The sequence below is a fragment of the Phalaenopsis equestris genome, unplaced genomic scaffold (assembly GCF_001263595.1).
Source record: "Phalaenopsis equestris unplaced genomic scaffold, ASM126359v1 Scaffold000002, whole genome shotgun sequence".
Classification (NCBI taxonomy): domain Eukaryota; kingdom Viridiplantae; phylum Streptophyta; class Magnoliopsida; order Asparagales; family Orchidaceae; genus Phalaenopsis; species Phalaenopsis equestris.
Genome location: NW_018164444.1, coordinates 40,008,359 through 40,022,598, shown reverse-complemented (window position 1 = coordinate 40,022,598; position 14,240 = coordinate 40,008,359). Strand labels below are relative to the sequence as shown.

Sequence of the window (14,240 nt, the reverse complement as noted above, 5' to 3'; positions counted from 1 at the left end):
ACCTAAAACTAAACTAAAATGAAGATAATTTTAAATTAAAGAAAAAAAGATTGATGCATGCCTGCCTAGATGATCTTAGTTATAACATAAACTAAATAACCTAAGAGATGAAACCAACCTAAAACCAAAATTAAAAACTAAATTAAAGATAAAAAACTTGATTAAAACCTAAACTGATCTAAAAATTAAATTAAAATTAATCAAACTAAACCTAAAACATGAATTAAACCTAAACGTAAACGTAAACTCATACTATAACCTAAAAGTAAATTAAACAAAAAAACATTCAAACCTAAACTCAATGCAAACCTAAACTAAAACACAACCTAAGCTAAACCAAATCTAAATTAAAATGGATTAAAACCTAAATTAGGATCAAAATTAAATTCAAATCACAACCTAAGCTAAATCCAAGCATTAACAAAAACAATGCACACATCAAAATAAAAATCAAACCTAAATTAAATATAATTTAAAATATATGCAAAGTTAATGGCCGAACCCAATCTAAACTAAAGTAAAACTAAATCAAGTATAAGTCTAACCCTAAGACAAATCATACCCCACCAAACCTAAAGCTCGAGCTAATCTAAAACCGAACCTAAGGCTAAACCCATACACATTCCAACCCCAAATCAGCCTAATCCAACCTAAAGCCAAATCACCTTAATTATTTTGTTCAAGGCTTGCCCACCAGGTGTGCAAACAAAGAACCTCGTAACAGCTTAAGCCAAGCTCAATTCACAACCCAAGCTTGCTCAATTCAACTTTACCTGAGAACCCAAAATATTTAAACCCTAATAACAACCTAAGGTAGCCTCCACTTCTTCTCTATAACCATGTAGGCACTTAGCACAATCTCGTTGGTAGGTTCCCTAAACACCTGATGGAAATTATTCTCACCACCATAACCTCAACTAAGCACTCTCTAAGCTAGGACGTTTTCAATCCACAGGACTGAGCATTCGCTTCAAAGGATTAGAAAATCCTCTAAAGAGCCTCACGAGCTCTCTCTCTATCCCTCCCCATCCAAGTAAGCGTTCTAGCCTCACCTAACACCAAATCTAATGAACCAGTTGATGGGGCTAATTGAAGTCCTTGCTTAGGCCAACCATAGCTTGTGCATTTGATCAAGGGATGTTTATAGTACTTAGGCAAAGCTCCAGGATCTTCCAATTTCTAGAATTCCTCTGTACCTATAAGCATTGGTCAAATCCTCCACCCCTTATGTTTGGATTTGGTCATTTCTTCAGAAAAGGAAAAAAAAAAACTTGGTAGATCCAGTTCTAGGATATTGTATACTTGGTCGTGTTATCCTTCATGGTGGAAAAGATTTATAGATCCTTCTTCGGTTCTCTTGGATCAAGCGCGTCTAAATGGATGGTCTATCTAAAAGAGGAAGATGATGTCTCATCTATCTTAATTTGTTTAATCAGATGAAATGCCCTTACTTGGTTGATCCAAGTACCTTCTTCCCTCTAATGTTAGTAGACTAAGTGTCACTTGGTCTCTATATGGCAGCAATGATCCCATCCTTCTAGGCTCTTTCCACTTATAGAAGTCTACAAAATTAGTAGTGTTGAATGTGTAAATCTTTAAAGTAGGAGAATAATTAAGAAAATTCACTTAAAAATTCATAAAATTATAATAAATCAGCTGATAATCTAAAATTTAAGTGCAAATAGTCCATGAAACCAAGAAAATACTCTCTATTCACTAAAAATAAAATCAAAACATGTTTCTTATTGTATTTTTATTTTTTAAATAAATACTAAATTCTAATAGATAAATATTTAATCACTAAATCACTGCTGATTTGAATGAAATCCTCTGATAAGGTTCTTTAGGGGATTGTTAATTTTTGTTATTTTTTCTTGAAATTAATTGAATGTATCTAAGAAAATTAAAATTTTCTAATTGAGTATTTAAAATAAAAATAAAATTATTTAATGGGAATAGTATTCATTCTCATAATCCTAAATACACTCTCTCATCAATGAGAAACTCAAATATTAATGGTTGTAATTATTGAATTAAACTCAGATAAGGTTTAATTAACTAAATTTTCTTACCTAAATGATTTGATAATTTGACCGACAACTTCTAAGAAATTGTAATAAATCAAATTAGATTTAGAAATTCGCTAAACTTTAATTGTACAACCTGAAATAAGATTTGCATACCTACCTTCATTTCTTGTATATCTATCTATCAAATCATCTAAACTTCAATTTTCACATATATATATATACCGCCTTATCTATGCATGTAAAGGTGCATTTCACCCTTTTCATTTTATTTAAAACAGTGTTATTTTCAATTTCATACGAAAGATTTGGGTGATATAAATGTTTAAAAGTATAATTTAACAGTTAGATATGTAAATACATAAGAAATGGGTATATGTATGTAAATGCCCCCTAAACATACTCACAAAAAAAAAGTTAGTGTAATAAATAGAATTATGCACTCAACCCAAGTATGTAAATACATTTTTAGTGTCTCTACAACTATCAACATAATTCTAGTCTGCAAAATCAACATTTTGTAATTTTTCATATTATGAAACTCCAAAAGAAATTTTTTTTCTGACAATCCTGCAAAATAGCATGGTAAGAAGAAATCTGGTCGGTTTGTAGACTCCAATTCCAACAGAATAACCTTATGTCACTGCAGGCTTCTTCTGCTATATTCTTTTGACATGCAAGAGCCTAAAGCAATAGGCCAAGCAGCCTTTTTCCATTATTTGAAATCATTTTATTCAGAAATTTTTATTTTTTATTTTTTGAAGTTCATTTGTCTTCTGTTTTAATTCCAAGTGTCCAAGCCCTCATCAACCCTACAAGATCTGTCTTCTTTTGCTTTCTCTGATTACACTTGAAAACAAAAAAAAGCAAAGGAATAGAAAACAGCTTTCTGAAAAAAAAATAAAATAAAATTGACTGTAATGGCTTTTAAGCCAGAAATAACTCATAAAACAAGCTTCTTTATCTTCTTCCTAAGAACTTTGTCCAAATTACATAACAGTAAAGAGCTATGCACAGTATTTAGCCTCCATTATCACATAGAAAACACTGCTTTTAACATGAAGAATCATAGAAAAAATATTGCTATGAACAGATGAAATGTAATAAAAAAAAAAGGAAATTATGAGCTTTTTCAGTAGGTAGAACTTTGATTATGATTTTCAATGAAATGTGCAGAAGTCTGTGTAAATTGGCCACTCTTCAGATTATGAAACATCATGGCACTGAATAAGCTCCTCCATTTTTATTTCTCGGCTGAAGTCCTGAAAGATTCCTCAAAATTACACCATGAAGAATTCAAAATTTTGATAGATAACGGTTGGAAAAAGAGTAGCAGCAGCTGCCTTTGGAGAAATATCATAAAAAATCAAAATTTATTCTTGAAATGGTAAGGAATGGAAAATTCATAATTGGTTGCATTGAATGATTTTCAGCTAATTCTTATAACATTTAGTCCAAAAATATATAAATTTTCAAATCAGACTTCAGATACTTCTAATATGGGGTAAAACAATCCTCAGTTTCTTTTCAAGGGAGAATTGTTTTTAGCCCTCATTCAAAGTGTTTGAGGACAAATTTCTAATTTTTATAAAATATGGGATTAAAATAACCATTTTGGCAGAGCAATTTTAGTGTTTTAGTGGTCCCAGAAGAAAAAGCTCACCTAGTACTATCCTTCCTTCAAGCACACACCATTTGGGAAAGAGGAAAGAGTGCTCTTGGCAGCATTCATTCCCTGTGCCTCCAATGAGAAAATCAAGTTTTCTCACCTGGCGCTTTTATGGATACCAACAATAGAATCTTAATCACAAAAATCCACTGTACTAGATTGAAAGGAAAAGCTTGTTAAGACAAAAAGTACCATTCTTTGATCACAAGAATAAGAAAGATTTACGTAGATGCTACTCAATTTCTATGTATTTACATGTCTAACATCATATATGAACATTTCACTTTTTAAAAGTTTAAATGGTGGTATTTATGATGTGATATGAAAGATTTGGGAGGTATAAATATAAAAAAAAAAAGTAAACTTTAGATGTTAGGTATGTAAACACATAATTGGGTAGTATGTATCTAAATGCCCAAAAGAATAAAAAAGATACCTTTCAGAAAAAACCAAGCTCTGCATATCCATGTGAGTATGGGAGAAGCTCCTCAATTTCAACTCGTGAGCTCGGGAAGCTCATGTTCTTGATTCGGCTATGATTTATAGATTCGACTTCCGCAACAAAAATACTATAGACCGGTCTGTGGTCCGAGAACTTTGACTCTCCCCGCACGTAGGATAGCTGGTTTAATCCTCTTCCGTACCATAGTATGCGATCGCACCTTTTTCATTCAAAAAGTAGAGATATTAACTTCAATCAATTAAGGCTTATAGAGCAACACAACCAGGTTTTAGCTTACCACGCCGGCGTGCGTCGCTTCTCCTTCGAATGCAACTCATCTCCAGCATATCGGTCCGAGTTGTTTGAATATTTATATGTGGGTGGAAAGTAAATTCTTCCTTCACTCCATCCATCAAAGACTCGGCCACATTTTTGCTCTATTCGAAGCTGATTATGTTTAAAATAAAGTAGTTGATGAATCTTTGTTTTTCACTATTCAAATTGATGATGAGAATCTTTGCTTTCTCTTTTTACATGAGTTCTAACCATGGTGAATCTTTAGATGATAGAAAAAGTGCATACTTCCACGCATACCACCCAATTCCAATGTATTCACATATCTAACACTTAAAATTTAGTTTTTACATTTATACCAACAAAATATTTCTTTTCACATCAAAAATACCATCATTTCAACATTTAAAAAGTGAAATACCCCTTTTTAAGCATAGGTAAGGTGGTATGTGTGTAAAAATTGAAGTTTAGGAGTTAGATATGTAAATACATAGGGAATTAATATGTGTGTATGTAAATCTACCAAAAAACAAAAAAGGTAAGCAAGAGAAGCAAGCATGGAATCATTTATACAGTAAGATCATCCTCTGCTTCTACTTGGATATTTTAATGAAATATAAGGAGATTGGTAACCAAAATTACTCCATGCATAGTAAAAAATAAAAGTATTGGCAAACTACCTGATCTTTCTCCAATAATGCTTTCCAGTTGTGCATCTCTACAAGAGCCTTTGCCGAGCGATAAGAGAGAGCTATCCGATAGTTCAAATCGCCGAGCCATATTATTCGACTAGAGAAATACATTAAAAAAAAAGTTAGGAAAAACAAATTCCTATTTTCTCTATAGAATTCCAATAATTTCAGGAAACATAATGAAGGGCTCACTCATGTTCAAGGATCGATTCAGGAGATTTTTCATCATCAATTCTATTGACTCTTGGAAATCTCGTTTTACGAGTAATCTCCATTACATCAGAGTTCCTCCGCAATTCATCGCCCTCCTTTTGACCCGAAGTTAAATGGCTGCAGACGAAGCAAAAGCTTGTTTGGTGCAATGACATGCTAATCGCGATCGAACCCTGGAGAACACGGGTTATAAGGGAATCATGCAAAGCTAGCGAAATTTAATGTGATATTCTTGGTTTTATGAAGTTTATAAAAATTTGAATTGCAAACAGGAAGCTTGAAAACAGTTTAAAATTTAGCTTATCAAAAATGGGAAATTTATATACATAGCAAACAATTCTTATGTATTTACATATCCCACACATAAATTTTCATATTTACATATACACAACACTTTGTTGCTTCAAATATGCACGAAGAGGTGTAGATCACCTTTAAAAAGTGATAACGGTGCTATTTTTATGTGATATTAAAGATTTGAGTGCAATGTGTGTAAATACTAAAATGTAAATGTGACATATGTAAATACATAAGAATTGTGTGCTATGCATGCAAATGCCCCAAAAATATCTATATAAAGATAGAATGATTTTTAAATTAATGTACCTTGTTCCCAAGATATCCCATCAATCCTCGCCCGACGCAAGAGACTTTGATGTTCTTAACCTCATCACGTATTTCACTCCTAACCCATACCATAAGAAGAATCCCAACCATTTGCTTACTTGCAACCAAACAATACCTAAGCAATTCATAGATTAGGCCATGGAGCTTAACTTCAAGAGTATATATCAAACAATAGAAGTAGTAAATGAGTTACTACTTAAAAAAATTACCGAGAAAATCCGATCGACGCATCCCTTTCTTCCATGGATGAGGAAGCACCATAACCATAAGACATTGGAGAAAAGTAAGCAGTGGTCGGTGAATCGCCGATGACATTCTCTTCATCAGAAGAGCCATTACCCCATCGAAAATTGGGTTCGAAATCGCTCGGTCTGCTCCCAAACATAACGCGCTCGCACACGCTATGTCTTCGATCTAATCTAGGCTGAGGAGCAAGAATGTCGCCATCCATTCTTAGGCTACGGCTCAATGACTGAAACGAACGGCGATGAAAAAAAGATGAATTTCTTTGATGGGATGATGATGAGCCCTCAAAATCATCATCAAGCTCCACAATTGGATCAGGTACTGGGGAAGGTGTCTGGTAGCTACTGCTACTACTTGTGCCAGGAAGATTGTTGAGTGTTTTTCGAATGAGAGCCACCCATTTCTTAGCCGGGCCATTGTCCTCCGCGCCGAGAACATTCCCGGCATTAAGCGGAACTATTTCCTGAAACCTATAAGCTTCAACAAGATATTAATGTTTGTTTGGAGAATCATAAATCTAATGAATGCGACTAGGAGAGTTTTATACCCCAAAACATATATGTCTGCAGGAGGAGACGTATGGAGCCAATCCTCAAGATTCAAATAACTTGGTGGGGATTTACCACCAACATTCCAAGTTGCAGCAAAGATCCTTTCATAAAAAACAAGGAATAGAATAGAATTTATACATGTTTTAGATTGAGAAAAAAATTGAAGAGCAAACAATAAGTGACATGAGTTAGATGGTTGAGAACTGGATTTGAAACCTGTATTCTTGAGTTTCTGTGACTTCTGATACATCACAATCAATCTTTCCTCGCTGATATCGATCAGTGTTCATCTTGGATAGTCTCTCTAGGATTCAAAATGAAGTAAATAAATTAGAGAGGAACCGAGTATTTAAGAATTGGGCAAAGAAGAAATGAGTTACAAAATCAGCTCAATAGTGAGAGAAGGTTTATATGACCTGTTTTACTTCTTCTTACAGAAGATAAACTTCTCTCTGTGAAGCTGTTCCTCCACTCTCCACTACCTCCTAAAAAGAACAGTGGGGGCAAAGCAGGAACTTGAACAATAGAGCAAAAAGAAAATAAATAAAATAAATAAAATAAATAAAATAAGAAAACCCTTTTTTTTCGTTTTGTTCTTTTATTCAGCTGAACAAGTTGCTGAAAATCAAATAATGAGAAAAAGTAAAAGCTGAATTAAGAAGAGAGCAAAAGAAAATTTCAAATAAGTAATATGAAAGCGATAGAACTCTAATACAAAATGAGCAAATTTCCCTTTTTTTTTCATAGGAAGAAAGAAAAGTCCATTCCGAATGTCCTGATTCAGAAATATGTTCCTTATTCAGATCAACAAGGTGGGCATATTACCCATCATCGTTTTTAATAATAAACAGTGGAGGATACCTATCTAATCCGAAAGGGGTAGCTCAGCCACACTGTTAACTTCCTGTTTAGACAGATACTATACTACGTGATGAAGAAAGAAGCTTACCTCTTCTGACAACATCATCGGCGTGAAAGTCCTGAGCTTTGCCCTTGAGATTGAACCATTTCCGAAAAAGAGATTTGGACCATGAAAGCTTAATACCATTGAAAAAAAAAAAACAGAATTACAGAATTACAAAGTTAGCAAATTAAGGAAGCATAAGAACATATAAAGATTTTAAAAGATGGCCATTAATCGTTAAAAAACCTTGCTTTTCTTAGAATTCCCATCTCTCATTGTCTCTGAACAATCTTGACCGCCTTCGGCCTAATCAGTGTGAAATGAAAGAGGCATTTGGGTTGGAATAGGATAGTTGCAGAGAGAGAGAGAGAGAGGATGCCAAAGGAGGTGTTTTTATGGAAGACGAGGAGAATCCCCTTATGGGCAAATATGATTTCTGGGTTGTCGTATTAGAAGAACTAGGTGATATACAGGATTGCTTCCTGATCCGCTTTAATAAAGAGGAAATGAGCCGCTTTTCTGCCTGAAATGGTTTCTGTTTCACGATTCCAGAGCTTAGGGATCGAAGCCAAGTAAGTTGGGGGGATTGGAAGAGGAGATTAGCTCAAGGAGTGACGAAAAATGGTTCCTTTTTCTGTTTTCTGGAGAGGGGAAGCAATGCAAAGCGCCATGGAAGTGAGAAATAGTTTTGAAGAGGTGGATGGTTGTTGGTAGAACTTTCTCCTTCAAATCCTAGTCCTTTGTAGCCAATGAAAGCCCCGAATTGAAGAGAGAATAAAGTGTTCACTTCAGCTACTTGCCCTGGCGCTCACTCTCCCTCTCTCTCTTCCGTTCATCACTACCTCTGTTGGGCAGAACTATAAGAAGCTTAAAAATGAGAATTTGTTTTTTTATTTAAAGGAAATGGGAATGGAAAAATAAAAAAAGAGTTGACCGAGGTGGTGCCCGGGCCTAGCAGGCTGTTACATCTCGTAGCCCGCGGTCAGGCAGATGTACTCTGCCTTGAGGCTCTTTCTCCAAGTTTTGATTTTTAACTTTGTTTCAGAGTTGGGAAATCATGCGGCTTGTTTGGATAAGGATGTGATAATTTGCTCAGTTAGCTTGTTATTGAGTTTTATTTCAGTGTTTAGATCATTTGAGTTCTTTTTAAGATGAAAAATGAAGAAGAATTAACAAATCATGAAGTTTTTGTTATCTTTCTTTTCAATTTAAATTAGAAGTATTGGCACAAAGCTTTAGATTGTGTTTGATTTTAAGATGTAAATAAAGGGAAAGATCTAAGAGATTTTAGAGCTCTTTATGATGATTGATGTTGATAATATGTACTAGCTTTTGTTGTCATGTAGTTGTTGGTTTTCAGTTAATGTTTGATTGTCATCTTTCAGATATTGGCTCTTGGCCGTCATCAAGGGATTATCAACATTTGATTATTGTCTCTAGATTATTATGATTAAAGTATAATAATTTGATTGTTATTAACTAATTCACATTGTCTAACATATAACTCTTGACTATCATCTTCACCCTTTATTATTTCAGTATATTTCTCTATTATAGTCATAGAAGTCAATCCAAGGGCTATATTTTGTAATATTGTTTTCTCTATTGGAGTGAAATTTTAATTTACTTGACATAATTTTTGTATGTTGGAATTTTTTAACTAAGCTATGTCCCATGATTTTCTTACTCTCTTAAATTTTTACGGAAACATTTTGTCATTTTTTTAACTTTTTTTTTCTAATTTATGTGTCTCAAATCATTACTTTAAATTAAGACATAAGACTATCTTTCTACTATTAAAAATTTTATACCGTGCAACACTTTGACACCATTTATAGGAACATGCTCGTCATTCTAAACTTTAATAATATTTATAAAAAAGATTAAGAATTAACCCCCACTACACGGAATCTTGAAAATAGCGTCTGAAATTTACATCAAATTTTTCTGACACCAAAATTTGCTTGTGATTTGTGGTTGTAAAGCGATGAAACATAACTTTTGACATTTACAACAGATTTTGCGTTTGATTTACGTCCAGCAATTCGACGCAAAAGATATTTCAATGACAGTGAAACCTACAACTGTGTTTGCAATGATTTGTGGGTCATATTTGCATAAAATAAATCAAAGCATAAGCTTTACTTAAAAGTATCGAACTATATCTGATGTGAATTAGATGAGAACGCTAACGCAAATGACCTGAAATACCCATCTCGCACCTTTCATTTTCTTTTCTTCTTTGCACCCCTCAAAAACACCCTCGCACCATGTCCCTCTCGTGCCCTTTAAACCCTTGCAGCCTCTCCCTCCCTTCTCTGTCGAGACCCTCACTGTCACTATCGTCGTAGCCATTTCGTAGCCCTTGCTCCTCTTGCTCCCGGTTCCATGACCAAGCCTTCAGGATACGGTCGCTATTAGAGCTAGTTGGGAAGGCATGGAACGGAGACCACGAGAATTCCCATATTTCTCATCCTTTTGCTCTACTCGTATCAGGAAACATCGAGGAATGTAAATCTATTTGTGCCATTTTTATTCATTTTAGATTTTGGTACGTATGTAAGAATTGAAGTTTAGGTGTTAGGTATGTATATACATAAGAATTGAGTGGTATGTATGCAAATCTCCATAAACATTGAAGTTTAGGTGTGAACTATGTATATACATAAGTACTGAGTGATATGCATGAAAATCTAGATAGAGATGTTATTAACAGAATTCAAGTTGGTTTGGTTGAGATAGTGGAGGAATGCTTCGGGTCTATTGTTCAAAGTGATGATAATATAGATGTGGATGTTTTTTGTAGAATTCAAGTTGATTGGTTGAAATGGAGGAATGTATTGGGTCTATTGTTCAAAGTTATGGCAATATAGATGGGGGTGTTATTTGTAGAATTCATGTTGATTGACTGAAGTGGAGAAATGAATCTGGTCTATTGTTCGAAGTGATGGCGGTATAGATGGGGATTTTATTAGTAGAATTCAAGTTAATAGGTTGAATTGAAGGAATGCAACGAGTATATTGTACGATAAATAAGTACTACTCATACTGCTAGGAAAATTTTATATGACGGTGCTGAGACCAGTCATTCTTTATGGCATGGAATGTTGGCCTTTAAAAGAGAATCATAAAAAAAAATCAATTGTTTCTAAGATGACAATGTTTAGGTGGATGCATGAGTTCCTTGACACTTAGACAAAATGATAAATAGAAATATATGTGATAGGGCTGTCGTAAATTGAGTGGCAGACAAGTTTAGATAGAGATGTCTTAAACATGGTTTAGTCGCATTAAATGTCAACCAACTGATAAGCCTTGGAAGATCCCAAGATCTACATGATCAAGTAGTGTCGACTTCACCACATGAAGCGTGTTACTTCAAGGAGGTTCCTGAGGTTATTTTCTTTAATGAAAATACACACCTACAAACCACTAAGCATAATCATCCACTATATGTATTGATTAGTAGTGACTAATTTTTAATTTCTGTAGTAGTTGCACTGATTAATAAATGTACATCTATGTTTCAGATGGATATTCATAATTTGAGAGCTTAAATGTATAAAAAATTATATGAAGGATGAAAATGATTCACTTATTTGTTCTTGAATATTGTTGAGGAATTCATGCATGTAGCATCACAACTGCCCATTTATTATTCAGATGGTAAGTTCTGATGTCCTTGTGCAAAACACAAAATCAAGTGTATATGTGACCTGAAGAAGTAAAGTTGGATCTTTACCGTATGGGGTTCAAACCAAGTTATTGGTTCTAGATTGCACATGGTGAGTAAGAATCAGAAGTTTAGTACGATCAAGTTGGTGCCTCAACAAGTTATGGCCATCTTCCAGAAGAATATGATCCTAGCACATATAAGAAAATTGTTCATGATGCTCATAGAGATTTTTTTTTGTTGAGAGTGTTCCAAACGAAAATGAAGCACTGAACAATGAATCACAATAGTTCTATGACTTATTGAGTGTTGCACAATAATCTTTATGGGATTGTTGCACTATACATACGGAGTTATCAGTGGTACTGAGAATATCTAGCATTAAATCTAATTTTGACAAGCCCAGAGAAGAATTCAATCAAGGTTGTTGTGCAGCGTACTGGTTGCGAAGGGAAGAAGACATATAATTATGATGTCGTCGTTAGAGGAAACACACACACCTGGAGATGTAATTCAATTGCAATATTCGAGTAATGCTATTAACATTATTACTTGTTCAATTTTTAGTGGTTTGATCCTGTTATGAATCAAGAAACATGAATACTTACTCTTTATGATATCATCAAACTCAAAATGAACAGGTGATATGCGAAGTTTGATCCATTTGTTATGGCACACTAAGCTACACATGTTTATTACCTTTGATACCCTAGTGGAGCAAGGAATAAAGTTGATTGTGCTATTGTTATGAAAAATAAACCATGAAAAATTATTGAGCTACAAAGTATTATAGAATTCATTTACCAAGAGGAAGGTATGTCATATTTTCTTATTCAGGCTCAAAAAAATGTTGAAATGTTTGTGTTAGAGGATACCACAGAAATTTTTGTAGAGGTTCTTCATGATATTGTTGACCTCATTTTGGTGAGGTATGGTTTCCCTCCTAGAACTTAGGATTTAGCCATAGGGTCTTTCTTTTGACTATCCAAGAAGACTAGTGATGGGACCCACCTCACATAGAAATCAGCCATAGGGTCTTTCTTTTGACTATCCTAGAAGACTAGTGATGGGACCCACCTCACATAGAAATTCTAGTCATTTCTTGGCTCTCTTATGAAGTCTCGAATGGGTGGTCTTAAATCCTCAACAGTTTGTTGAGTTGATTTAGACCAACATGATGAAGATCAAAGAAGAGTTCCCATAGGACCATGAGGCCCTAGGAAAAACCCTTATGACTTGGCCACTCACCTCACTCACACATGCACTACACTCATACTCCTCACTTACACATTCACATCACCACATCCACCATAACCTTTTCACCACTTCACATCACCACACCTCACACCTCCATGACCACCTTCACAACCCTGAAATCCACCCAAAATCCAAAATTTTCCAAACTCTTAAAAAATTCCCAAATTACACAATTTTCCACCTCAATTACCCAAAATTATCAAAATCCCTAATTTTGATTTGAAAATTCACCAAAATCAATCCAAGCCACCAAATCCACCAAAATTCAAAATCAATCCCACCCAATTTTAAGCCCAAGTCAAAAATTACCCAAATTCAAATCCAAATTCATTCCACATCCACTTCAAACCCAAAATTCATCAAAATTGAACCCACATGCCAAATTCAATGTCACTAAGCCCATGCCCCTAATTTCATAATGATAAATTTAAACTCCACCAAGCTTATGACTAATTTTAAAAGCCCAAGACAAATCTATCATAACCCATTTCAAAATCCCATCAAAGTTAAGCCCAAGTTTAAGAATGAATTAAAATAATAAGCTCATCATGATAAATTTCCAAAGGCCCTTCGTGACAAAACCAAGCGTCCTCATCACATTGAAAATTAAATTTAATTCAAAGTGCATAGTTTCATGATTTTAAATTTCCAAAATTGAGCTCATGACCAAGTGACATAAAATGCACAAATTATCCAAATTCCTTCTTCATAAAAACTACCCAATCCCCATGCAAACCATGAAGCCTCCTCCAAGCCACATGTGACCCACATTAGTCATGCACAAATCATTATCCCTTCAGTGACAAAAGGAGGGACCTCTTTTAAGGTCTCCTAAAAAGCACATAACCACTCCCAAACTTTCACATAAACCCACGAATCACCATGATTGGGACTTGTCCACCCAAGCTCCAAGGCTGACCTTCAGACCTAGCCACCTTTGGAGTGACCTAAACCCATTTCCATGAACCAAGCCCAAGTCAAATCCAAAATTAGCCCAAACCCCAAACCACTTCAATCCACCCTTGGGCACTTGATAAAAGACAATTGACTTCACTTCTCCCCACCACTGACTTCCCAGAGTCAGATGGTGACCACCCAAGCTCTGGCTGACCACCATAGATGGCGGCAAGCCCAAACCCGAGAGCCACCCATGAGCAAAAACCCAAAATTTCATTCATCCAAGGTGGTTAACTCCCATTGAACCCTTGTCGTTGCCTTACCTCCACATAAGTGCCCCTTTGGATCCCTTGACTTGGCTAATTAACCACCATGGCCGGGTTTATAAATTGACCACCCCTCATGGCCAAATGGGAAGATATGCACAAACCTTAGGGAAACTCTGCCAAATTTCTTCCAAATCTCCTTGCACTCAAACGAAACTCATCTCCACCATTCCTAACCCTTCTTCATCACTGAGAAACCCTAATTTTCCAACTGAAAATCAGGAATTTTTTGGCAATTTCATCAACCACACAAAAAATTCAAATTGATTGTTCCAAGAGCTTCCTCATACTCTAAAATTACTTCCTCAATCAAAATCTCCCTTTCTCATAGCCTCTAACCTAGTGCTGGACCAAACCTGATCAACCATTTGGTCTAGGTCATACCTAGACCCAACCACAGAGAAAACTATGACTTAGAGGAG

General features: G+C 34.9%; 1 protein-coding gene across 4 annotated transcripts; it reads right to left on the bottom strand.

Moving 5' to 3' along the window:
- Positions 1 to 3,045: 3,045 nt before the first annotated feature.
- Positions 3,046 to 8,509, bottom strand: LOC110027061 (type I inositol polyphosphate 5-phosphatase 4-like). Of its 4 annotated transcripts, none has more exons than XM_020728342.1 (12): positions 7,912 to 8,509; positions 7,711 to 7,798; positions 7,178 to 7,246; positions 6,978 to 7,065; positions 6,758 to 6,862; positions 6,174 to 6,680; positions 5,944 to 6,079; positions 5,317 to 5,510; positions 5,113 to 5,221; positions 4,437 to 4,585; positions 4,133 to 4,358; positions 3,046 to 3,289 (listed from the first exon to the last, which is right to left on the bottom strand). In XM_020728342.1, the coding sequence occupies exons 1-11, from the start codon at positions 7,939 to 7,941 to the stop codon at positions 4,136 to 4,138; spliced, it is 1,698 nt and encodes a 565-aa protein (XP_020584001.1). In that variant the 5' UTR covers positions 7,942 to 8,509; the 3' UTR covers positions 3,046 to 3,289; positions 4,133 to 4,135. The 4 variants fall into 4 exon arrangements, with proteins under 4 accessions (XP_020584001.1, XP_020583993.1, XP_020584017.1 ...); XM_020728334.1 differs by lacking the exon at positions 3,046 to 3,289 and adding an exon at positions 3,748 to 3,845; XM_020728358.1 differs by lacking the exon at positions 3,046 to 3,289 and adding an exon at positions 3,748 to 3,845 and having other exon boundaries at positions 7,178 to 7,243.
- Between the last annotated feature and the right edge of the window lie 5,731 nt (positions 8,510 to 14,240).

Bases quoted from the DNA above. Each gene is read 5' to 3' on its own strand.
- LOC110027061 (XM_020728342.1), bottom strand. From the start codon at position 7,941: ATGAGAGATGGGAATTCTAAGAAAAGCAAG. The intron at 7,247-7,710 runs GTAAGCTTCTTT...TGTTCTTTTTAG, and splicing joins CGATGATGTTGTCAGAAGAG to GAGGTAGTGGAGAGTGGAGG. The intron at 6,080-6,173 runs GTAATTTTTTTA...TGAATTGCTTAG, and splicing joins GCGTCGATCGGATTTTCTCG to GTATTGTTTGGTTGCAAGTA.